Here is a 25,834-nt window from a genome sequence, read left to right as displayed (position 1 = left end):
TTTCTTTGCACACTCTGTCCATCTTATAACAAATGATCACGAAGATACCTCATCCCTCCTGTTAACTGTGAGCTCTTAGAGTTCAGGGAACTTGTGAATATCCAGTTCACAGTATACTTTAAAATAAGGACAGGCTAGTAGGGCCCAGGTCATGGAAATAAGAATCCAGAAGGGATGCTCAAATAAGCATTCTTATTTCTGGGAAGAGTCCAGAAGGATGCTCACAGAGCCATAAAATTTCTTTTTAATCGAGGACTTAGAACAGTGATTCCAATATATTTTTGTATCAGAGATACCCCTTCAGAAACCTAAATTTCACATTTTGATGAGGAAACCCTGAAACCTCTCCATAGGATACACATACACATACTTTCTGTAGTTCATCCATGGGCCCAGAGACGGCCTTCCCAATGCTGTGAAGAGGTGACAGGTAGCATTATGGCTTTAATCAGTTTTAATGCCTGGCAGTAGTAGACTGACACAGGGCTTTTATCACTTGCAAAGATGAATGAGAAAGAAGTGTGTTATCATAAATGCCCAGGGGTGCAAAATCACCTTTGGCCTGACTTATTTCTCCCTGAATTAAAAAGGTTCCAGCTATAGGCATCCATTGGTAGAGATGAAGACTGGCAATGCTTTATCATAAATAGGAAGCCTTGAACAGTTTTGCTGTAAATTATCCACTTTTAAATAAATTTTAATCAGGTTTTTACTTTGATTTGAAATCAGCTTCTCTAAAGCCTCATAACTGTTGAAAAATTGCAGCACTTATTACCTACACTGATTACTTGCATATATTTTAGAATGGTTTGAAAGCAATTTTAGCAATACTTAGTAGTTATTATGGCTTAATTTAAAAACAACCTGACAATTTTTCTGCAATTCAAGATTGAAAATATGGTTCATTTAGAGATAAAAAGCCTTAGTTGTTCAGGCTGAAAGGTTCATATCTTTCAATATTCATCTTTCTACAACTTTCAGTAAATGGCCTCTCTAAAGTGGTATGTGTGTCAGAGCTTAGACCAGTGGAGCACAATAGTATTCCTCTAGATCTCAAGATTATCTGTTGGTACCTTAATGTCAGTGTTGACATTTAGAATACATCCTTAGAGAAGTAACATATTTTCTAAAGTATTTTAATTTAACTTCTTTAATGTTACCAGCCCAATGATGTTAATGAAATAATTGTGATAATTAGTTTCCAAGTTACATAATGATCTCTGTGCAAAAACAAAACTTACTGAGGTAAGGAATAAGCATCTAACTGAAATGGAAGGGATGAAACGCCAAAGCCAGTGAAGACCCAGTCCCTCACACTCAGTAGTATCTATGCAGATAGATACATACTATTTTGGTGACATCCTGCTACTGTAGAGAGAGAGAGCGAGCGAGAGAGCAAGCCAGAGAGCCAGAGAGCCAGAGAGCGGGCAAGCGGGTGAGCCAGAAAGTGAGAGAGAGAGCGAGCGGGCAAGCCAGAGAGCGAGAGCGCGTGCGAGCGGGCGAGCCAGAAAGAACGAGAGCGGGCAAGCCAGAGCCAGAGCCAGAGCCAGAGCGAGAGAGCGAGAGAGCCAGAGAGCCAGAGCGGCCAATAATCTGGCACCAGGTCCATTCAGTTGTGAAGCTAGGCTGAGGAACACAGTAGAGAAGAGGCTGTAGACCCAAATAGTCAGTTATCAATGCCTGAGAAGACTAGTATAACCAAACAATTCTCATCTGTACATTGGATGTACTTAATAATTTACCTGTTTCTAAATCACAAATTGTGGTTGACCTTGTACTATACTACAAGGGACATGGCCTGGTGTGTGTGTGTTGTTCAGCGGGAGGTGGCAAGAGATAAACTAACCCCATTTTATAATTTTGAATAGAGCCTAGTAAAGAAAAATGGCAATGGGCTATAGGAAGACCACCACCACACTTAATTGCATGGAAAGAATTGCTACTCCAAAGCAGAACAAAGAATAGTATTAGGGTTTATTCAATTAAAAAAACTTAATTAGCTTTTAAAAATGAGGGGAAAGAAGAAAATCAAGCAGCAAAAAAGCCATTATCATCAACAGGTTGCATTCACTAAGATGACACAAACAGAGCTTATCAAATACCTTTATGACCAACATAATTTTCTAGCAAAGCCTGACCATTATTAACTGTTGGATCTGTGAAGCTAACACTTGCCACCAAGACCTGTTACTACTGACCCACTGAATTCTCTTACCCTTTTATTCATAAAATGTTCTCCAACATAAATTTCTTGTTCTTTGTTAGTTACATTTTACAAAGGATATTTTACCTGTAATTAGGCTTTGGACAAGATAAAACCCTTTATTTAAAATACAGTATTCTATTCCTTTTAAAATGTGTATAGAAAAAGGATTTAGATAAAATATGATCTTAAAAAACAGGAAACAAAGCCAAATTCTCATAAAAATCATGAGAAATTGGTGAGACCCGGAATATCAAACCAACCAGAACAGCCAGAAGAGAGGCAGGGCAAATAGATGGAGAACAACCACAGGCACATCAAGTTTTCCCTGAAGCCCCTCCCCACAGCATTTTTGTCCTGCAAGTTAACAGCCAGCTCAGAGATGTCCAAGTTGCATACAGTCTAACTTTTACCCACCTCACATAATGGTGAAGCCATTTATTTAATAAATACAATATCAGAAAGGGTATACATTAGGAGACCCACTTCCTCAAGAAGCTGGGAATTTTCTCTTAGGAACAGCATCATATAACCTGGGAAGCACTGTGGAAAATCCAGGCACATTTCCTGTAAGCTGTGACTTCAACTCTAAACTAAATTCTATTCCTTTCTATGTACAATGAGTCCCTGGGATCCTTCGTGAGGAATCAGCAACAGCAACCTCTTAATCCATAGGCCAAACCAAGGGCTGTTTCCTTTTCTTCCTTCAGTGCAGAGGCTCACGCTCTCCTGCTGTTCATCAAAAGTGTGAGAAGTAAATAAGTTATTGATCAGTGGCATTAGGAATATAACAATAGAGGAGAAATGGCTTCCAATTACTGTATCTGGGACCATTGCTAATACAAAGCCTTACTAGCTTTAGGATCTTGGCTATAAAATGGTAAATTAGTAGTGGCTTTTGAAATCCTTGGGCGTTCAAGTTGGCTAATTTTTTCATTTTATAAGAGGAAGGTTGGGACAGCTGGTATCTATTTCCAGAGGTTCTACAGTAAAAGGTTGGCTGGTGCAAAATGAGTTCTTAAGGGGAAGATTACTCACAGGTAAAGCTTGAAGACCTTGCACTCTTTCCTCCCACCAGGCGTTTTGTGCTCCTTGGTCCTGTGTGGGTCCCAGAGACCCCAGTGTCGTCATGATGGATATCTCCCTGGGGTGACTGGGCCTGCTGGGCTTCTCTCAGTTCCCTGAAGTGCAAGGGGGAAAAAGCAAAGACTACTTGATCTCCAATCAGAGATATATATGATCAAAACTAATATATAAATGTTTTTCTTTTTCAGTATTTACAGAAAAAAAGCCTGAGCTATGTACAGAATAGGAAATTCAGTTACTATGGTTGTCATAAAAAATGGTTGACATATGCATGTCATACAACATGGTAGGTTTAGCTCCCCAGACTCTGCTGATTGGAGTATAAATGATCTTTAAAATGTTTTAAATTAAGTGAACAGCTCTTCAGGCTACATATGACAGGTACCAGGGTCAACAAAACACAACTTCTGAGTCAAATCTGGCCCATAACCTGTACTTATAAAGTCTTATTGGAACATAGCCACTCATTTATATGTTGTCAATGGCTGTTTTTACACTGTAACAGCAGAGTTGAAATCATCACAGCAAAAAGCATATGGCCCACAAAGCATAAAATATTTACTGTCTAGCCCTTCACGGAACAAGTTTTCCAACACTTGGTCTAGACCAGCAGTCCCCAACCTTTTTGGAATCAGGGACTGATTTCAAGGAAGACAGTTTTTCCATGGATGGGGCATCAGGGGAGGAGACGGTTTCAGGATGAAACAGTTCACCTCAGATCATCAGGTATTAGATTCTTGGAAGGAGTGCACAACCTAGATCCCTCACATGCACAGTTCACAATTGGGTTTGTGCTATAAGAATTTAATGCTGCCACTGATCTGATGGGAGGCAGAGCTCAGACGGTAGTGCTCACTCACCCACTGCTCACCTCCTGCTGTGCAGCCCGGTTCCTAACAGGCCCGACTGGTACTGGTTCATGGCGCAGGGCTTGGGGACCCCTGGTCTAGAGAATTTCAAGATGCTGTCTGCCCCATCTCTATGATGGGTGCCCATCACTTGTAGTGGCTGATTATAGTCACCTGTGTCTCCATAGCTGACTTTCTAGAATGTATACACCACACCTTAAGTGGTACTTATATTCTTGTGAATAACATATGTAAGTATAGTACTTTATACTTTATTAGCTGGGACAATGGAATTCAAAACGAGAACAGAAACATATGAAGTGGCTTATTAGGAAGATTTACCTGACTAAAGGCCAAGAGTCTCTACAAGTTGTTATTAATACTAAGAAATCAGGTTAGGGATGCTTCAAAGCTAATCTTTCCAAGATGGATGATTGTATATCCAAGAGAAGTTGGACTTCTAAGCTTATTTTAGGGACAATTTTTCATTTTCTTTTGTATTTTCAGCAGTGTACAGAACATGTAATAATTACTCAAAAATGCCTTCAGAACACTGCTCATCTCCAACCCCACCCCATTGAATTCCTTTTTTTTTTTTTTTTTTCATTTTTCAGGGGAAAGCATGACCACAGTCCCCCACTACCACCACTTATGCAGTCAAGTTTTCCACCTTTGGGGACATCGCAGGGGTCAGCACATCCGGAGTCAGTCGATGAGTCTCACCCTGGGAAAACCGCCTTCGTGATCATGGTATCCTCCCTACCAGGTAAGTATTCGCATTCCCATTTATTGAAGGAATGGATTAACAAGTAAATATATGCATGAATACAAGCCTACATGAGCAGGAGAACAGATTGTTTTCTTTGCCTAGAAAAATAATCCTTCCTCTAAATGTGTACCAGGACAGTATGTCTACCTGCCTGCCCCTGAAATTTAAGGGGTTTCTAAAATAGGTCTTACCCATCTTACCTGCGGTTATCTTATATTAGGCGATCACCAACCAGTTACTAAGATACCCGCTGTCACTTAGCATCCTGTTTTCTTTACTGGTATTTCCTTATATTCCTCCCTCTTGCTTCCCTTGTTTTCATTAACTGGAAATTTCTCTCTCAAGCAACCTAATCACAGAGCCTCCCAGCCCGATGCTACAAAGAGCCGCATGCTGCCAGTGTCCTTATGGGCAGGGACCTATGTATTATAATGGTGAATATATTTATACTTGAATCCACAGAGAAGACACAGTAGACTAGTCATACCATTGTGAGTAGTGCTCAGATTCTTTTTTGACCCCCATCATCCAATAATATACCTTTCCAGTGTGGCAGTTTTGAACTTTTCTAAATTCAGCTGCTGTTGGAGCTCCTCTGTTTTTCCCAGGCAAGGCCGGAGAACTCTATTTCTGGCCAGAGCTGCTGCAGAAGGTCTCTGTTCAGCATCAGGGTGGATCATGTTCTGATGATATAGGACCAAGAGGAAATAAATAGAAGCTTCACTATTGGGAAAAATCTTCTCGCTGAAGCCACCCCCAACCCAGCGTCTCCTGGTGGATTTTGTAAGACCTTGCTTCTGGCTTTGTGCAGAGGGAAGAAATGAAAACTGAGCTCCACCTTGGGCAGGAGGATCGTCCATGTCTGGTAGCACCAGTTGTCCGCATCTTTGTCTTTTCTTTTTTTCTTTTTTTTTGAGACGGAGTCTCGCTCTGTCACCCAGGCTGGAGTGCAGCGGCCGGATCTCAGCTCACTGCAAGCTCCACCTCCTGGGTTTATGCCATTCTCCTGCCTCAGCCTCCCGCGTAGCTGGGACTACAGGCGCCCACCACCTCGCCTGGCTAGTTTTTTGTATTTTTTAGTGGAGACGGGGTTTCACTGTGTTAGCCAGGATGGTCTCGATCTCCTGACCTCATGATCCGCCCACCTCGGCCTCCCAAAGTGCTGGGATTACAGGCATGAGCCACCGCGCCCGGCCTGATTTGTCTTTAATCATATTTTGGAACTGGCTGGCTAACTAGTCTATTGCCTTAGTTTTAAAGCAGAAAAAACTAAGACGCTTGATAAAAATTATCCAAATTATGGAATAGCCAAGACCAAAACCCAGTGTGCCCAACTCTTACTCCAGTTTACTTTCTACCACATCATGTTGCTTTTTCACTTAATATTAATAACCCAACATGACAGTATTCCTAAAGCATTTATTTTAAGGTAGAAGATGTCTAACCTATCATGATTTGAATATAGTAGAAAATACATAATTATATACAGCAACTGACACTGTCATATAATGAAGAAAACACTGAACAAAATTCTGAGCCAACTCCACCATTTGTTTTATAAATTTTGCTGAAGCTCCATTTCCCTTACCTGAAATTTGGGATAATTATATTTACCTTCTTGGACTATTTTTAGAATTTAACAAATTAATATATGTATTATCCACTACAGGGCCAGCATTTACGTAATGAAATATCAACTAAATGCAAAAGTGGTTTACACATGGAATTAGGTGATTAGACTGAACAAAAGGAAGGAGGAAGAGTTTGTCTCCTTTCAGGAAAGCAAAAGAAGTCAGGAAGAAGGACAGATTTGTAAATACATTTGAAGTTTGCAGGTAAACTGTGAATCTTCCACACCTGTAGTCTGGCTACTCAGGAAGCTGAGGCAGGAGGATTGCTCGAGCCCAGGAGTTCAAGGCTACTGTAAGCTATGATTGTGCCACTGCACTCCAGTCTAGGTAACAGAGTGAGACCCTGTCCTCTCCCACCCAAAAAAATCTAATCTCCAAGGAAATAGATATTTCTAAGGCTGTTTTGGGAATCCTAACCAATCCTGTTCCTTAAGACATGATTTAAAGTCATATATACATTTTTCTTTACATGATTAAGCTTGATAATATAAGCTTTTTGTGTCTATTTCAACATAGTATCTTCCTTTTCTTGTCCCCACACTACTCAGATGTCATTAAGTACAAGTAAAACAGATTTTTGAATTGACATCATGCCTTTTTTCTAATAGCTCAAATAATTGGTATTATCAATTAGCAATAAAGTAGTCTTATACCTTCTTACATATAATAGAAATTCATTCTTTTAGTACTATCACTGTTATCACTAACAAAAGTTAAAACCCTGAAGTAGGAGCTAAAGGACCAGATTTGTTGTGGAGTTAGCCCGTAATTCATTGTCACTACAGGTGTCAAGGAGCTGCTCTGAGCCATGGTTTCCTCAACTGCAGGATAACATGCCACCTGCCTACCTTACAGCGTTGTTAGAAAGGGCAAATGAAAAAACTGTTTGTAACAGGACTTTTAAACTAAGCATGAAAGATTTTACAATATCCTCTCAGTTTCCTTAAGAAATTCTCCATCCGTCTCACCACCCCCCAATTTTTTTTTTTTTTTCTGAGATAGTCTCGTTCTGTCGCCCAGGCTGGAATGCAGTGGCATGATCTTGTCTCACTGCAAGCTCCAGGTTCAAGTCATTCTCCTGCCTCAGCCACCCAAGTAGCTGGGACTACAGGCACCTGCCACCATGCCCAGCTAATTTTTTGTATTTTTAGTAGAGACGGGGTTTCACCGTGTTAGCCAGGATGGTCTCACCTTCTGACCTCGTGATCCACCTGCCTTGGCCCCCCAAAGTGCTGAGATTACAGGCATGAGCCACTGCGCCCGGCCCCGCCCCTTATTTTTTCTGGACTTCTAGTCAGATTCCTTTTTCTGTTAGTGACACTACCAGCATCTCCATTTTTCTTTGCCCAACTACTTGCCATTGCATTAAAAAAAAAAAAATAGATATTAGGCCGGGCGCGGTGGCTCAAGCCTGTAATCCCAGCACTTTGGGAGGCCGAGACGGGCGGATCACGAGGTCAGGAGATCGAGACCATCCTGGCTGACACGGTGAAACCCCGTCTCTACTAAAAAATACAAAAAACTAGCCAGGCGAGGTGGCGGGCGCCTGTAGTCCCAGCTACTTAGGAGGCTGAGGCAGGAGAATGGCGTGAACCCGGGAGGCGGAGCTTGCAGTGAGCTGAGATCCGGCCACTGCACTCCAGCCTGGGTGGCAGAGCGAGACTCCGTCTCAAAAAAAAAAAAAAAAAAAAAAAAAAATAGATATTGCATCTTCTGTTCATCTCGTAAGAGAGATCACCTTGAGCAGACTGGAAAAGCTTTCTGAGAGCTCCTGAGGAACATCTGGAAAGTTACCCTTGCGGATATGGTGCCATGCAGTACCATTGGTGGGTAATGACTCTGCTCCTGCAGCCACTGCGATTGTTAATCCCAAGGCAAATATGTCTGCTTTGGGAAGGTGCCGGTAATCCTTCAAAACAGAAAACAGGAAGGCCAGTTACTATGCCAAGCAGAGTGAGTCTAGATTAAAATACAACTGGTAGGAAGGGTTCATTCGAGTGCATATAAGGTCTAAACAGATATGATGGTCAAAGGTACATTCACTGTAGTCAGTGAGTTCTAGAGAAGAGAGAACATAAATCTACCTGATTATCACTGCTGTGCCCTGCGGAGTCCAAGGCAGAAACTTACTGCCATTTTGCTGTCAGGCTCAGAAAGGCTTGCTACATAACTTGGCTGATCACAGGAAGGAAATACTCATTTTCACCTGATTATCACCCAGGAAGAAGTTATATCCTCCCTAGGCCTGACTCAACAGACATTGGAGAAGATGGGCAATGACTAAACGTCATTTCAATAACCGAAACTGGTGGTGCTATCAGAACGATAATGGCATGATAAAGATGGACTGCACCAATATGGGCTTGAGGAAAAGGCTTCCTTCTTAGCAGGCAATCCATGAGGTTAGGAAGTCTAAGAAATATCTGGAAACAGTAAAGGGCATTTAGAAAGAAAAGTCTGAATATTGATTCATCCTTAATTGAGCCAGCTTTCCTCACTTTTTTGGAAGAGTTTCTCTCCTATCTTTGGTCTCCATTCTGAATGGGAAGAGAGGTACTATAATGATAAATATACAGTTTTAATTTTTTGCACTGAGATCCTCCATTTGAGAGTCAAAGGTACAACGGATTATAAAATACCCTCTATTTCCCTAATCTATACCTCTTGTAAAATCTCATTAGCCAGGAAGCGACTATCTCCTTCTTCCACTTTGGGTTCATTTATTGATGTTGCATGGCCCAGGTCACCTAAAAAAAGATAGGAAAAAGGAAACAATAAAATAGAAAAAAAGAGCTTTAAAAGCCTGTCTTAAAACTGGAATAAATTGAGTCATCGGTATAAATTTTATAGGATAATAGTAATTGCTAAGGGTCTAAGGCAGACTAACCGATTTTATATATCACATCAGCAGAGAGAAACCAATCAGCTTCATTTTCAACTTCTTCTATGACTCCAGGGGAGTCACTTTGCATCTTGTGACAAATGAAGATATTACCTGAAAAAAAAAAAAAATCACAGGATAGATGTAAGCAATGATTTCTAAGCTTTTTCATCTCAAAGATTCTTTTCTGTATTTGACAATTCAGCTTCTCTCCTTTCTTCTTTTGTGTGGACATAGCAAGACTACTAAGGTTTCTTTTTTTCTATGAAATCTCACATCACTTCTGAAGAGCTAGTGATTGATCATACCTATTTAAGTTGAACTGACCTCATATATTCTCCATTCTCTGAAGGGGCTGGCATCAAAGTACTATTGTCCCCAAAATAAAAAAATAGTAAGAACTTGTCCTTGGGTTTCACATTAATGAGCGATACTCATTTCTCCTTAATCAGTGCAGTTAGAATGAGTATGGCCCTAGTCATAAACACAATCAGAATGTAGCTGATATGCTGTCACTTGCCTTTGTAGTAAATTAAATACCTAATTTTACCTTTTTGGCCTTACTATATATGGGTAAGAGTCTTTTTTTTTCTCTATGTCCGTTGGGCCTAGGAGAGAATGGTTAAAGCTATTTAACTGATTTTTTTAAAGGGACACAAATGGAAGAAAGGGGTTCTTGCCAGCAAACACTGTCTTTGACACTTGGTAGACATACAGACCTAGATTTTGATGATAGCATAGAAAGAACAAAATATGGTAGAAGTGGCAGAAGGGAATCACACTGACTAGGTTTGATGTCCAGGTGTACCATGCCAGAGTTGTGGATGTACTTAAGTCCAAGGGAAATCTGTAGAAGGATGTCCTTGAGTTTTGGCTCTTCAAAATGATTGCCAGATTTAGTGTTTTCAGATATAGCAGCTTGCAAACTCCCACCTGGGAAAGAACAACGGAGAATAGCCCCACAGTACGAGTTTTACAGATGAAAGCACAGTAAATACAATTGGCCTCCCATATCCTCAGGGGATTAGTTCCAGGACCTCTTGCAGATACCAAAGCCCCAAATGCCCAAGTGCCTTGTATAAAATGGCATAGTACTATAATGAATACATTCTTCATGAATGGCTTCAGTCCAACAAATAGATTAATTCTGTGTCAGTGCAAAGCATAATATCTGCCCCATCTATACCACAGACATGTTGGAAAGGAGAATTACCGGGCTTTCAAAGAGGAAAAGAAAATGCTAGTATCTCAGGTATCCAGTATATGGCCCCATTGATTCAAGCATGTACCAGCTAACATTTTAAAAGTTTTACCTAATTATTAACTAGAAGATCAGGCATAGTCATATAGCTACTATTGGTGTCAATGATTAGCTCCATGTCAGTGTCGGGCTAGTTGTTATAGGCCATCAGTTATTTTATAATTTAATTGAGTCTAAGTCTAATTTCATTAGAAATAGATCATAAAATAAGAATATTTAATGACTGCCAACTCAAGGAAAATATAAAAGCTGCATATAAACCTAAATCTTATTTGAGCCACAGTATTGGTACATCAACTGTACTCGATTTATTGTTCTCAATTAAATAAAAGGCCTGGATTCATATAACTATCTGATCTTGATTCTAAGGTATTAGAATGCTTCTGAACACCTTTTTTTTTTTTTTTTTTTTGAGACAGAGTTTCACTCTGTCACCCAGGCTGGAGTGCAATGGCATGGTCTTGACTCACTGCAACCTCCGCCTCTCGGGTGCGAGCAATTCTCCTGCCTCAGCCTCCCCAGTAGCTGGGACTAAAGGTGCATGCCACCACACCCGGCTAATTTTTGTATTTTTAGTAGACACGGGGTTTCACTATATTTGGCCAGGCTGGTCTCTAACTCCTGACCTCATGATCTGCCCACCTCAGCCTCCAAAACTGCTGGGATTACAGGCGTGAGCCATTGTGCCCCACCTCTGAACACTATTAATTAGTGTTCATTGGCAGGTTCTTCAAATTATAGAGACCTAGCTCTAACTGGCAGTTACAAAGACCATAGCTCCACTCATTGAGCTCTGAGATAGTCATGGAATTTGAGGGAATTCATATTTAAATGCATTCTGTGTAAAATTGAATTTAAAGAATTATTTTAGCATGACATGTAAGTTCAGAAGGGAGAAAAATTCAACTCCTTTCAGAAACACAAGGAGGGCTACAATAAAGTTTTTTATTTTTTAAGAGTCTTCTTAGAATTTATACGCTATATGTGATTAATTAGAAAGAATAAGTAAGGAAAGAGAGTGTTTGGGAGCTTGTTAAAAATGAAGTCACTCGGCTAGGTGCGGTGGCTCACACCTGTAATCCCAGCACTTTGGGAGGCTGAGGCAGGTGGATCACCTGAGGTTGGGAGTTCAAGACCAGCCTGACCAACATGGAGAAACCCCATCTCTACTAAAAAAAAAAATACAAAAAATTAGCCAGGCGTGGTGGCAGGTGTCTGTAATCCTAGCTACTTGGGAGACTGAGGCAGGAGAATCGCTTGAACTCAGGAGGTGGAGGTTGCGGTGAGCCGAGATCGCACCATTGCACTCCAGCCTAGGCAACAAGAGCAAAACTCCATCTCAAAAAAAAAAAAAAAAAAAGAAGTCCCTCCAAGACAAAGTTTGTAGGTGAGGTCATGAGGTACTGCCAACAAGGAGGAAGGCTGCAGCCACCAAAGCTCTGGTTTCTCTACCGGCCTGAATGTTGCTTAAGGGGAGGGAGCACATCTAACTCATCTTCACTTGCCCAAGGTCTAACATGGAATAAATATTTTCTGAAATGAATGATTATCCTGACAACAGAAGGGAAAGAAAGAATAAGTCGAGGACCCCTTTAAGAGGTATAGAAGCTCTGTGCTTCCAAGCAAGACTATAATATATAGTACAGACTTTTTAGGTATGTCTGCTATCTGTGGCATAAACTATGAGGAGGAGGGAAAGTTTATTTCTAAAGGCTTATAAAGTTCATCTCCTTCTTCGTAGATATTCATCTATATACTACTTACCATTGCAGTATTCATTCTGAATGATCATGTGGTCATCTTCTGCCCATGAGGAATAGTAACGTACCACATGGGGGTGATGCCCAAGCACTGCATGCGCATAAACTTCATGCAAAGCCAAATTCCTATGAGACAGAAAAACATTGAGAAATAAAGACACCAATCAACATAATGTACACAAAAATGTTTCTTAAAACTATGAGGCTTTATTAGCAATGGCAGAATATTTATTGAGAGCACACTGCTTGCTATTTTATCTCACTGAATCTTAATAATCATTTGGTAATATACAGTGGAAAGGATGAAGGCTCTCGAAAGTAAGTGGCCCAAAATCGAACTGGTAATAGTAGACTTAAGAGCAGAACCTTGGTCAGCCTGGTGCCAAAGTCCATTGTGTTTTGATTTTAACATGGCATATGTAAAGAGGAGCTTTAAGTGGTTATGCCTCAATGGCAGATGCGCGTCAGGTCTTCATTTCATCCTGTCACAATCAAAACATTTTAATGGGCTTAACGAGAAGGTCACTGTACACCAGATTGTGGATATTGTAAAGGGCCTTCGATTCATCTCTATAAAGGCCAGGCAGTCATTAGAGTCAGTGTTAACCTCAGCCAATATGACATACTCTCAGGAACAGCCTTGGGGAGAGATATTCCTTATGGAATAGAAAATCCCAACACAAATTAAGCAAAATAGAGTATTTGACAAATCTCATAAAAATGAGGAACTAGCCAGGTGTGGTGGCACATGCCTGTAGTCCCAGCTACTTGGGAGACTAAGGCAGGAGAATCACTTGAACCTGGGAGGCAAAAGTTACAGTGAGCCACGATGGTGCCACTGCATTCCAGCCTGGGCAGCAGAGCTAGATTCCATCTCAAAAAAAAAAAAAGAATTCTAAAACCTGTAATTCTAGATTCTGCGTGTTAAGTATATCCTCACAGTTCATAAAAAGCATTGGCTGAATCTGAAAATATGTATTTTCCTTGTTATTAAGGAAAAACTTTTGAACAGTTCTGGGAATCAAACTTATTTTCCCTTGCATGCAGTCTCTGAAACTTTACTATTGAATTCATTGTTAACATAAAGTAAAGATAAACCAGTGAGTTTATAATAACTTTCTATTTGGTAATATTTCTGATAAATGAAACAGACACCAGAGGACAATTCCACAAATCTATTCTTTTTTTTTTTTTTTTTTTTTTTTTTTTTTAAGTCAGAAAGACCAGCAGTGGAAAGTAAAAGCCACAAGAACAAAAGCAACAAAAACAAAAAAACACAAACACATCATGATCAGCCAGGTGCTCACACCTGTAATCCCAGCACTTTGGGAGGCCAAGGCGGGCAGATCACGAGATCAAGAGATCGAGACCATCCTGGCCAACATGGTGAAACCCCATCTCTACTAAAAATACAAAAATTAGCCAGGTGTGGTGGTGCATGCCTGTAGTCCCAGCTACTCAGGAGGCTGACGCAGGAGAATTGCTTGATCCCGGGAGGTGGAGATTGCTGTGAGCCAAGATTGCACCACTGCACTCTAGCCTGGTGACAGACCGAGACTCCATCACAGAAAAAAATAAATAAATAAAAATTAAAGAATAAAGAAAAGCATCATGATCTAAAATGATCATGTTATATTTTAGGAAGTAACATCTCTGAGCTGGAAAACTCAGAAAGGTTATGAATATGAGACAACATGTAATGTGGGGTGATTTTAAAATACAAATGATTTTTAACAACATCGATGCTATAAATTCAAAATAATTTGACAAGAAACAGCTCTCCAAATCTAAGTTTATACTTTTAGTGCATTTCAAAGGTACTCACTCATTTGATAATTCTGCAAAAGTTTTCATAGAGCGCTTTATTGCGTAAACACATCCATCCAGCCTCTTAATGCACTTGTAGACTGTACCAAATTCGCCAACACCAATTTTTTCCACCTCCAAGAATTCTTTTTCGTAGCGGGAAGCCATGTTGGTTTCTCTTAAAACACATCTCTAAAGTATTTTAATAAAAAGGAAATTAGAGTAATTCTAACATGTTGTAAAGCAATAAAATTAAACAGTATTACAGTCCTAAATTGCTCCAAGTTTTCAAAAACACTTTTGAGGTGATTGCAATGAATTCTACCTGTGTCAATATTCATGGTAGCAAGAATCTGCCCAATTGCTGACTATCTTCTTTGTTTTCTTTGTAACCTTCTGTACAACCCTATACTGACAATTCTCACTTATTTTTCAATATTCTTTTCTCTATCTGGGCATACTGTTCTTTTCTACATGTTCCTAAGGGGACACAACTTCTCACACCCAGAGCTACTGTCCTTAGTTCAAAAAATAACTGGGACCTGGGTGGAGCAAATTAAAAGAAATGAAAGACCCCTCTTCTTTACGTGTCTCAAAGTCGGAATGCTAATGTTTCCATCTCAAGCTGAATAAGCATACTTGTTTTCTGTTTCTTTTCCCAAAAAACCAGCCTGTAGAAATGATCTTGTCAAAATCGTCAAACTTTGACAATTTTAGTTAGTTCAGACTATGTGTTCAGTTCTAGCAACCACTCCCACTACTGGCTAACTAGCAACATCACTCATTGCCCAGCTAGTAAATAACCCCAGGTCAATCTGAACTCCTTTCAGTTTTTCCATCTGTGAGATGAAGATCATGGCAACTACTCTTCAGGGTTCTTTTAAACATTACATGATAATATACAGTATTACATATAGTACACATAACACGTACCTTAGGATAGTGTCAAGTACATAGTAAATTCTGATTAAACTATTATGACCAAAAAATCTCCATAAATTTATATCAGTCTAAATCCAAACTGATTTATCTTCCAAAGTCACCTTTTCTCAGTGTCCCAATCCTGAAGAATTTTTCTCCAACTTTATGAGTTTGAAAAATCTTGAGTTTTACTACTTCCTCATTTTCAACATCTAATTCCAATCACTTTCATCAGCAAGATCTCTAATTTTCATTACCCTTAGCCAGTCTCAAGCTCTGTTCCCTTCTTGTTTGGATTTGCTACAGCTACCAGCCCTCTCTTCAACTCTTCTAATAGTAAGAGTTATTTTTGCAAAATGATACCATAGAATCACAGATACCTAATTGTTTCCCATGAGAAATTCAAACTCCTGATAAGAAAGCCTCAAGACCTTCTACCAACTGCACACTCACTACTTGACTACCCTCCCCCTAGATACCAACGAAGCCAGTGTACCATCTGCATCTATCCCTGACCACTCCCCTCCCACCCTGCCCCCTTACACATGAACTCTGTTCTCCTGCCTTGATAGCATTAAGTTGTTTACTTCCTTAGCCTAAAATTATCTTAATATACAATCTCTTCCTACCCAAGTCCTATTTCATAGAAGTATTTACTAACCCCTTCTAGATTTTAAATATATACACGCATATGTATATTCACATTGCACATATGTACATACACATATACACAAATACACATATCTCATAGCTTCTTATTTATGTATAGATTGTTTTGAAATTTCAAAGGTTTTAACTTCTGTTTGAGCAGATTTTTTCCTTAAAGGGTCTAACTAAATACAATGCTTTGCACTTATTTAATGTTCAATAAACATTAGAATTTCTGAAATCAAGAGATAAATTATAAAATAAGTGAGGAATAAAATCCAAGAGTAAAATAATGAAGTCCTAAGTCAGAAACATTTGCATATGAAGGAAAGACTGTGCCAGTGGCCTTCCTTTCTATGATGTCTACAATAGCCAAGTGCTAACATTTTTAACATATTAACATATTTATTTATGCAAATAAAACTTGCTTCAGAAAACTTTAGAAATTTAAAGGAAAAACAAATATTAAATTTCCACCTTTCAAAAATGTTGAGATAGCAGTGGTTATAGCTGCATTTCATTCTCCCTGTGATTAATGTGCAATAGGTAGTTATGGTCATTCAGGATATAAAACTTTGAGTCTTCACTCTGAACCTTGAACATACACATGTTTTCAAGGTATTATAAACATCTTGATGGCAATTTAATACTCCACTGAGCATTAAATTAACAATATTACATTAAAACTGTAATCAGCTTAGCCATTTTTCTATTATAAGGCATTTGGTCTCCCCCCTGTTTTGCTATTACAATCAGCATCTCTGAGGATAATATTTACAGTATTTTTTTAGGTTAGATTATCAAATGAGGGATAGATCAAAGGTTGTGAATATTATAAAATCAAATATTAATACATTTAAAAGCTAAAAATTTACATATAAATCTCTGGCTCTATGCCATTTTTTTCCAATTCTCTTTTTCTATTTTGAGACCAAAAATATCTTAATTTTCCCTCCACTTCTCTACCCCATGAGTGTAGAATTTTTCTCCAGATTAAAGATAGAAGCAGAAATACTTAATTTTAAAATACTCTAAAGTAATGATTCAGCATATACATATCAGACACTGCCTGGCAAAGTTACAACTCATGGAGAACATAGACCCTGAGTAGGGTCCAGATAAATTCAGCTGCAAAGCACATTTACAAAGCTAGAGTGTGAGGTGGGGTGGGGTGGGGAGGGGAGGAGAGAAGGAAAGTAGGAGAAAGGAGGGGAGGAGGGGAGATGGGGAAGAGAGGGCAGAAGGAGCAGGCCAGAAGGAGAGGGTAGAAGAAGGGGAGGGAGTGTGCAGGACAAAGGCAAGAAGGGGAGGGTGAGGGAGGAGAAAAGGGAGGGTAGGGAAGAAGGGAGGAGGGAGGAGAGAGAGGGAGAAGGGGAGGGGAAGGAGAGAGAGAACAGGATAAACTGCCTATGTTGTGGCAGCTGGGCCAAAGAACCATGCTTACCTTGGCAGGTAGTCCTCCTCCCTTGCCTTCCTCTGGACCAGCTTCCTCACTTAAAGAAAAAAAAAGTTTATCAATATATAATTAATATTTATTGAGCCTGAACTATGCTAGGTTCTAGGGATGTAAGAGTAAATAAGGCAATCATTTTCTCTTTGGTTTAAATGTGGAGGCAGGGATAACCAGGACATTTCAATACAAGAACCTAGAACAGGATAAGATAGCAAGGATACCATGGACAGCACTCAATTATTTCAAGAGTAAAAAGCTTTCCCAGAAGGGAGAATATATAAGCCAAGATTCTGGGAATGAGTAGGAACTAGGAAAGGGAAAAGAGTGAGGTTTTCAGCAGGTAGAACACCATGTGCTGGAGCAAGACAGCACAGAACATATGTGAAACTGTTAAATGGGTATCGTCATCCACAAACTAGGAAACCAAGACAGAGAGAGGTTAAATAACTCTAGGTCAAACAATTAGCAAGTGGCAGAACTTGGACTTGGAGCCAGGTCTGACGCCAAAGCATTTGCTCCTCACTGCCACACCACACTCTCCTTCCAACACCCACCCCTCCCCCAGAATCTGGCTTTGTAATCGGTTCACAGGTAGACTACAAGTAGGGCAGAATCTGCTATAACCCGGGATAAGATATTTTCAATTACTCTTAAATAAGTTAAGTGACCAGCAGACATCCTCTTTGCCACACATACTTGTATTCTGGATCCTTAAGCAAGATTTCAACCAGCTATAGATTTTTCTTTTGGAGAAACACAAGGTAGAAATGGCAAATGGAGGGCACTACATTCATGGAACTAAATCGATGCTTGGTATTTGTGATTTAGTACCACATTATAATACTTTATGAAGTGTTTTATAAATTATAAAAATAAGGAAAAATACTCTTAGAAGCACCAAATGACACTACAAAAGTGTCACCACTTTCATTGCCAAGATTTCAAATCAGCTGTCTTTGTTCCTGGCTTCAGTGAGAGTGTAATGATTTACAAAGACTCCTAAAGAACTAAAAACCAATCGAATTCTTGGTAACCAAAGTAGGTGAGTAGACTTGTGCTGAAGTGCTGTTTACTTAAGTAAGAAGGAGATAGTGTTGAGAGAACCTATTCTGGTCAAAGACTGATTAACACATACTCATTGATTCCAAAGAAACAACTTGACATAGCACATTAAACACTCTGCAAAGTTTACATTGTTAGCTGTCCATTTATTTTGCTGAGTACATATGAACATAAATGACTGCCCCACTTTGGAAGTGATTCCATTCTATAAAGGCCTTGAAGAGACATAGTCATGTTCCTGAGTAATATGCACAATCCTTATTTGGACAATTTCTGTCATTCAGGGGCCTTTATGGAATAGTGCAGTTTGGCTTTCTATTCTTTGGCAGCTCTGAAAGCAATGCTTTTTTGCTTCAGCCGATCTTTGATCACCCACAGAGAAGTTCAAATCCTTGGTCTGTAGCTTTCATCACTAGTCACACAAGACTCAAAGCAGCAACATGCTCTTTGAAGTTTGAACTACACCTTCCACAACTGCCAGCCTCATATTAACCAGAGGGGGCCCCTTGAAGGCAATTCCACAGCCCACTCAACTTCCTAATAGAAGCCAGAAATCTATTGCTTATTCTGTCTTGTTCTTTTATAGAGAAAGCATCTTCAGTACACGTCAGAATGGAAAGATGTTAGAATCTCTGGGATAAAGCAGATAAAACCAGCAATGATATCTAGGGAGGGGAGAATATGTAAGCATATACATTTCATTCAGATAGAGTTCTCATTCCTAATCTTACTTTAACACTCACTTCTTACCGCTTGACTGTAGTAGGGTCAGTTCTCAAAAGTCATAAGTAATAGAGCACTTACAGATCTCCTCGCATTTTCCTCTTGCCACCAGATTGAAGGAATAATTTTCTATAGGACTCTGGAGTGAAGGGATTAATATTGACCAGAGCCAATGAGGTCATCTCATCCTTCAGGGGAGCAGGTGTGAGCTTCAAATGCTTAGGGCCCCTGGAGGGAAGCTTCCCTGTTGGAGAAATCGCCAACCGGCTCAGCATGCTCTGAATGAGGATGACAAAAGACAAGTCATAATAGCGTTAGTAAAGACATTCCGTATCAGTTAGCTAGTTAATATTTGAATCGAAGAATGCTTTTGCTGAAGGGGCCTTAGAGATTATCTGGTTCCATGCGAACTAGTTGCATTGTAACTGCTCTTCTTATGAAAACTACAGAATCCCAGTCTCTGCCTCTAGATATTCTGATTCATGAAGTCAACACAGGAGTCTATACTTTAGTCAAACTCTAACCCTTCCCCTGGGCAATTCTGTCAGCTGGCTATGAAAACCAGTTGTAGTCCTATCTCCAGTTTTTAAAGACAAAGACATTAAGTTTAGACAAATAAAAATGACTATATTCTCACAGCTTATGCTTTAACTTCCTCTCAATTATTCATCCAAATATTTGTTTGGTGCCTACTACGTAGCAGATGCTGGGTTAGATGCCAAGTGGTACAGAAGTGAATTCTAAATCTTAAGGAATATATAGTTCATTATTCAGCAGTTCATCAGTGTTTCAGAAATAATCACCTTATAAGAAAAAGATTTCATAGACTATTTAAACATGAAAAAAAGTTTTAAATTTCACTTAAAATATAGCATTAACTGAGGAGTGCTTCATGAAGTGGGGTAATTAGATTGAAAATTAGTACTCTAAGCCCTTAAGATTCAGATCTTTGCAGTGGCTACAACCAGCTACCAATAAATAGGCAAATGTGCAGGACTTACCACTCCAAGCGGGATACAAGAAGAGAACATCAGCCTAAACCTAACCATAATGAAACCGAAAGGCAAAGGGAAAAGCCAAAGAATTATAAGGCAGAATGCTGACCTGATGTCAGGGGCCAGAGGAGTAGCTGTGTTATGGATCTTCAGGAGTATGGCAGCACACACAGGGGCCACAGTATAAGCATTGCACTGTGAGGCTCTTTCTAAAAGACTTCTACAGTTCTGATTGTCCTTGCGCATGATATTTTAGTGTAGCAGCAGAAGCCAGATTGCATGATTCATTAAAGAATGTGAGTCTACAAAAAATGAATATTGGATCTATTGTAAATACTAAAGAAATGATTGAATAAGCAGGAATGAAGGAAGCTATGGAAAATCACAGTAACCTAGCCTTTTTTGTTTTAAAACTGAAGAAAAATGATGTCATTGCCAGACTTAAGTGTTTCTCATATCTTGGAGTTCATAGGGCTGCTTGAAGAATCCAGGGGGCAGACAAGCCCTTGTTGACAGACTCACAGCTTTCCTGTGTGTTTATCATGAAGACTGAGTATTGGTTCAAAATAAGCGAAACTATAATGATATTTCTCAGTTATCAGTGCGATTTGCAAAATGGACCTAGAATTTTGTTGTAAGTCATTCTGAGAATTAGTTTTTTGTAATGCTGATTATCATATGGAAAGTAAAATGCATCTATTACATATGAAACAGTGGGTAGCCACACCTGGAATGCAGCACATAGTTCTAGTTGCCACATCAAGGAAAATATAAGGGGCCTAGAAAATATTCAGATAAAAATTATTCATATCAGGGAAGACTAGATTTTCTAGTCAGGGAATATGAGGGCCAAGAGAATCTGTGAGCACCACTTATGATGTAGGGAAGGATATTATGTTAATATAGTCATTATTGCTGGAATAGTAGAATTATGAGTAATCCTTTCAAAATCTCAAAGAACATAGTTTGGGACAAGACATATGGAAAGAACTTCTGCTTAGAACTACAGCAATTTGAAAATTTATTGAAAGATGACACAGGTTGAGAATATAAATGTGCTCCAGAGAGGGCAAATAATTCTATGAGGAATAGCTCTAGCACAGATGATTGAAGGAGATTGGGGAAATTTGGCAGATAGCTACTTGACTTATGAAGATGGTGAGAAGAGAAGGCAACCTCTCACAAACACACAAACATAGTATCTTGGGACACAGGAGGATTTTAAAGGCCCAGTCAATACAATTAGCCCCCTGATGCTTGAATCCTGATATTATTGGGATGTTTGGATTTTTTAAAGGCCCAGTCAATATGATTAGTCCCCTGATGCTTGAATCCTGATACCATTTGGATATCATGTTGAAATATAATCCCCAGTGCCGGAGATAGGGCCTGGTGGGTGGCATTTGGATTATAGAGGTGGGTTCCTTGGTGCCATCCTCATGGTAATGAACCAGTTCTCATTTTGTTAGTTCACGCCAGATCTGGTTGTTTAAAAGAGCCTGACAGCAATCCTTCCTGTCTTGCTTCCACTCTCTCACTTCTTCTCTCACCATGTAACAAGCTGCCTCGTTTCTGCTCACCTTGTGCCATGATTGTCAACTTCCTGAGGCCCTCACCAGAAGCAGATATGGGCAATATGCTTACTGTACAGCCTGCAGAACTGTAAGCCAGATAAACCTCTTTTCTTTATAATCTACCCAGTCTCAGGTATTCCTTTGTAGCAAGGCAAACACACTAACAAATCCCTTCTGCAGTATTCCTACCAAGTGGTCATCAATGAGTGTTCTATGCTTTTAGCCACAGGGAGCGTACACCTCCTAAGCATGCTCTTCTATCTCTAGATGATTCTGTCAGGAAGTCCTTACAGTGAACTGAATTTCACATGATTTCTGGTTCAATCCCTCGGACAAGACTGACTAAGCCAATCCTCCTTTCCCATCAGCTTTGTCTTCTGCATAACAATGATCAGCCGCCAAGCCTCTTTCCTCTAACACAAACTATGTTTGCATAAAGTATGTACTTTCCCAGTTGCATTTCACTTTTGCTCCCAAGCCCTGTTCTTTGCCTCTCCCTTAAACCTTGGCATTATCCAAGATTTCTAACTGGGCCATTTCTCTCCTTACTCTGGCACTCAGGCTATGTGACCTTATCTCCACCCATGGCTTCAACTACTTCCTAAATGCTGTAGATATCCAAATATGGATCTCCAATTTTCATTGTTTTCTTGTGCCCCAGATCCAGTTATCCAACTTTTTATACCACGTCTCTGCTTTTCTCCAAACCCGTATATTCCTCAGTGTCACCTATCTTGATTCCATCTACTGAACCAAGCAAGAAACCTCAGTCATCAGATTGTTTTCTTTTTCCCTGAACCCCTCCATCAAGTCATCTCTTAATTTTTCACTGTCTGTCCCAGTCCAGGCTCTTCTCTGTTCAACAGGTCTATTCTGAATACTGCTGTACCTCCAGGCTCTCTCATGCTCCATCCCATCATACATACAAAGGTCATGATTTTTCCAAAACAATCCCCCTACTCAAAACCATGGTAATGGCTCTCTCAACACTCTCAGGATTAAAATCTTGATCTAACTTCTGCGCACCTACACTGGCCTCATCTCTTGTGCTCTCTCACACACAGGCTCCTGTAACACTGAATAACACGCTGTTTTCCAAGTGTAGTAGCTCCTTACCCTCTGTAACTTGATAGATGCTTTCCCCTTTGCCTAGAATTCCTATTCCCCTCTTTGCCTGGCTAACTAAATATCCTTTAAGACATCGTTCAAACATTACTTTCTTTGGAAAGTCTTCCCTGAGAGAGATTTAATTCCTAATTCCGTCTCATCATGCTCAACCATTCCTCTAGTACACATGGTTTGAACTTTATTGTTTCATTTATTTAATCTTTATTCATTTTGTGGGCTCTTTTTGAAGGCAGTGAATGGGTTTTGCCAGCAGAGGGTCTGCTAACATATCAAGGTGTTCAGTTAAGCTGTGAATGATCAAATGAATGTCATGTTTTCTTCCCTGTGTACTCTTACTCAAAGCCACATTCTCTCAGCCCATTCTCCCCCATATATCAAAACTGGACCAACTTTCGTTGCCCTTCTGATACCTGTCTTTTCTGATCACTGCACTGAGAATGTGTCCAGCGGGTTCTGACCACACTTATCACATAGTGTCTATTGGCATAACTTCTCTTTGCTAGACTGTAAGCTCTTTGAGGGCAGAGACTGTATTATATGCTCCTTACCTACAGGGAATTCTCAAAGAGTAAATGGGTGATTAATTGGTTGGTGCTGTGACCATTGAAAAACCCAGAGATAGACATCAGAGCATATTAGTTTTTCTACAATTCAAACAAGCAGCTTAGAATTTCCTGGTATACATGGTACCCACACCCAGCAGGTACTAAAGAGACCTGCTGACAGCAACTGTGCCGCAGTCAGGATCACAGATGTTATGATGATGATCTTAAGTGCCTCAAGCTGAGCCAGCAGGAAGCAGAGCTAATACCAATCCTAGCACTCACACATCATGGCACCAGAGTTGATTAGAGGTAACCCTGCCCCAACTATGGCTTTAATAACATGAACGATGCAACAAGACACCAATCACAACAAGAATAAAGGAATATGCTACCAGGGACTGTTGCTTATTTGCCATCCTCAGCTTATAAAGAAGTATCAACAAGTTTCGTCTTTGCTGACATATAATAGAACCTGTATTTCACGAGACCAAGGAGGGGAGAGGAGTTTCTTCTGGGAGGAGCAGCAGCAGAGAGATGAATGTGTTCGAACAGTGAATCTGGACATTCTTATATTAGAAAGTATTAGTAAATAATCACACAAAAATAGAGCCAGTTGGCGTAATGGAAAGAACAGACTAGGCCAAAAAGATCAGGTTTCTAGTCCTGTCTCTAACATTGGCTGAGCTGTGAGACAGCTTCTGTCCTGGGCCCTTCATTTTCTCATATGTAAAGTGCACAGCTGGGGCTCTAAATCTCAATATTCCTTCCAGTTCCAATATTCTTTAGGAACTTTTTTCTACCCAAAATTTGTTTGTGGCCAATAGCCAATAGTTACTGGCACCAATGGTTTTGAGAAAGACAACTGGCAAACCATTTAATTCTGTCCATTTTCTGATAATTTTAATCTCTATTTTCATCAATAAATATGTAATTGAGGACATCCACAGCCTGGAAGTGACTGTCATACACACATGAATCCACTGTCACTATCAGCTAAATTATAGGAAGCGGAGCTTGGCGACCTGGGTCCATTTTCCCCCACCCCTTACTTACTTTGGGAGTAGAGGGGCTGTCACCCGGCAGCAGCTTGCTCCTGCTGTCTTCTTGGGCTGGTGTCTCAGGACATTTGAGAGGATGTGACACTGGAGTCCTCAAAATCTGATCTGGACTTTCGTTGTCTTTTTCCCAAGATGTGTCGAGCTCCTGCACGTTGCTAAGGGGAGTCCGAGGTGGTGTACCCTTTGCCTCTGAATCCTGCACTTCACCCTTCTCTGGGGTTTGGCTCGAAGCCTCCCTGCTTTCTTGTGCTTTCTTCTGCCCTTCAATCTCAGTCTCCTCACAATAGGAAAAGTTTAATTTCTGTCTTGGTTCTTTGTCAATATCTTTGTCATCCATCTCAGCCAAAGAGCTTTACAACACAGGCAAAAAACTCTATCAGAAGGGAACCCTGTGAACCTACAGAAGCAGGGAGGAGAAAATAATTTAACCTGCAGGTTTTGTGACGGTAGCCTGAATTTCCCTCTACCAACTAACAGCTACAAGGCATGGTGTTAATGTTCTGCCTTAAGTATTACCAATCTATAAGACCTCAGCTTATCCTGATTTCCATTCTGATTAAAGAAAGCTCCAGTGACTCTCGGAGCAATTAAGTGAAGTTCATGTACAGAACTCTTCTGGATATGACACGTAGTCTCCTTGAACCCATGTGCTACCAAATACTAGTGAGAAAATTGGATTCCTTTAATTTAGCCTGGCTTTAAACATACCCGTTAGCCAATTTGGGAATAAGCTCATATTGAAAACAAATTATTTTCACTCCTTACACCTGCCATTTATAAATATCACCCTCCCCTCCATTCTTCTCCCCACCCACCCAATGGCTAACAGCAGGTAATTACAATTTAGCATCACCTGGCTATCATAATGATCCTTAAACAGCCTCTAACATATCTTGACTGGAGTTTGTATCCCTGACAGAGACACAGCTTAGCTCTGTGCCAAACACACCTGCCCTAATTCAGGCATCTCCCTCCTGCAGCTGTTGGCTGTTAGCAGTTAAAGCTTCTAGGGAATTGAACAAAAATTTAAACTGACAAAAGAAAGGCTAGAAAGATCAGCAACACATAGAAACAGATATTGATCACTGGAAAACAGCAATGGCTTTTACCAAAAATGCCTTATTTTGTAAAACGCTCTTTAATATCTTTAGTACACGTTATTTAATTTCTTTCTCAGAGAAGCCCCCATGAGGATGAAAAACTCTTTGAAGAAAAAAACGACTGTTATACAATCCAGCTGTCTCTCTTCTCTTCCAGTTATATAGCCAAAGAAAATAAAATCATTATCTCAAAAAAATACCAACACTCCCATGTTCATTGCAGCATTATCCACAACAGCCAAGATATGGAAACTACCTAAATATCCATGGACAGATGAGTAAAGAAAACGCAGTGGATACACACACACACACACACACACACACACACACACACACAATAGAATATTACTCATTCATATAAAAGGAAAGTCTGCCGTTTGTG

At 39.9% G+C, this 25,834-nt stretch overlaps 1 protein-coding gene and 1 non-coding gene across 2 annotated transcripts; both read right to left on the bottom strand.

Annotated features, from left to right (window-relative positions):
* Window positions 1–1,957: 1,957 nt before the first annotated feature.
* WEE2 (WEE2 oocyte meiosis inhibiting kinase) lies at window positions 1,958–24,833 on the bottom strand. The gene is made up of 12 exons (XM_005550973.5): window positions 24,348–24,833; window positions 19,134–19,330; window positions 17,259–17,307; window positions 14,265–14,437; window positions 12,444–12,565; window positions 10,205–10,351; window positions 9,425–9,532; window positions 9,199–9,284; window positions 8,276–8,446; window positions 5,447–5,589; window positions 3,242–3,384; window positions 1,958–2,935 (listed from the first exon to the last, which is right to left on the bottom strand). The coding sequence occupies exons 1-12, from the start codon at window positions 24,687–24,689 to the stop codon at window positions 2,910–2,912; spliced, it is 1,707 nt and encodes a 568-aa protein (XP_005551030.3). The 5' UTR covers window positions 24,690–24,833; the 3' UTR covers window positions 1,958–2,909.
* LOC123572707 (U1 spliceosomal RNA) lies at window positions 4,749–4,911 on the bottom strand. The gene has a single exon (XR_006697247.2). It is a non-coding gene; the product is annotated as a U1 spliceosomal RNA (small nuclear RNA).
* Window positions 24,834–25,834: the final 1,001 nt, after the last annotated feature.

Source organism: Macaca fascicularis, chromosome 3 (genome assembly GCF_037993035.2).
Source record: "Macaca fascicularis isolate 582-1 chromosome 3, T2T-MFA8v1.1".
Taxonomy (NCBI): Eukaryota; Metazoa; Chordata; class Mammalia; order Primates; family Cercopithecidae; genus Macaca; species Macaca fascicularis.
Note: the sequence above shows the minus strand (reverse complement) of the source record. Positions and strands in the feature narration are given on the sequence as shown.

Excerpts from the sequence above, each read along its gene's own strand:
- WEE2 (XM_005550973.5), bottom strand. The coding sequence starts at position 24,689 with ATGGATGACAAAGATATTGACAAAGAACCAAGACAGAAATTAAACTTT. Across the intron at positions 12,566-14,264 it reads TTTGCAGAATTATCAAATGA|GAATTTGGCTTTGCATGAAG; the intron begins GTGAGTACCTTT and ends TCTGTCTCATAG. Across the intron at positions 10,352-12,443 it reads TCAGAATGAATACTGCAATG|GTGGGAGTTTGCAAGCTGCT; the intron begins GTAAGTAGTATA and ends GTTCTTTCCCAG.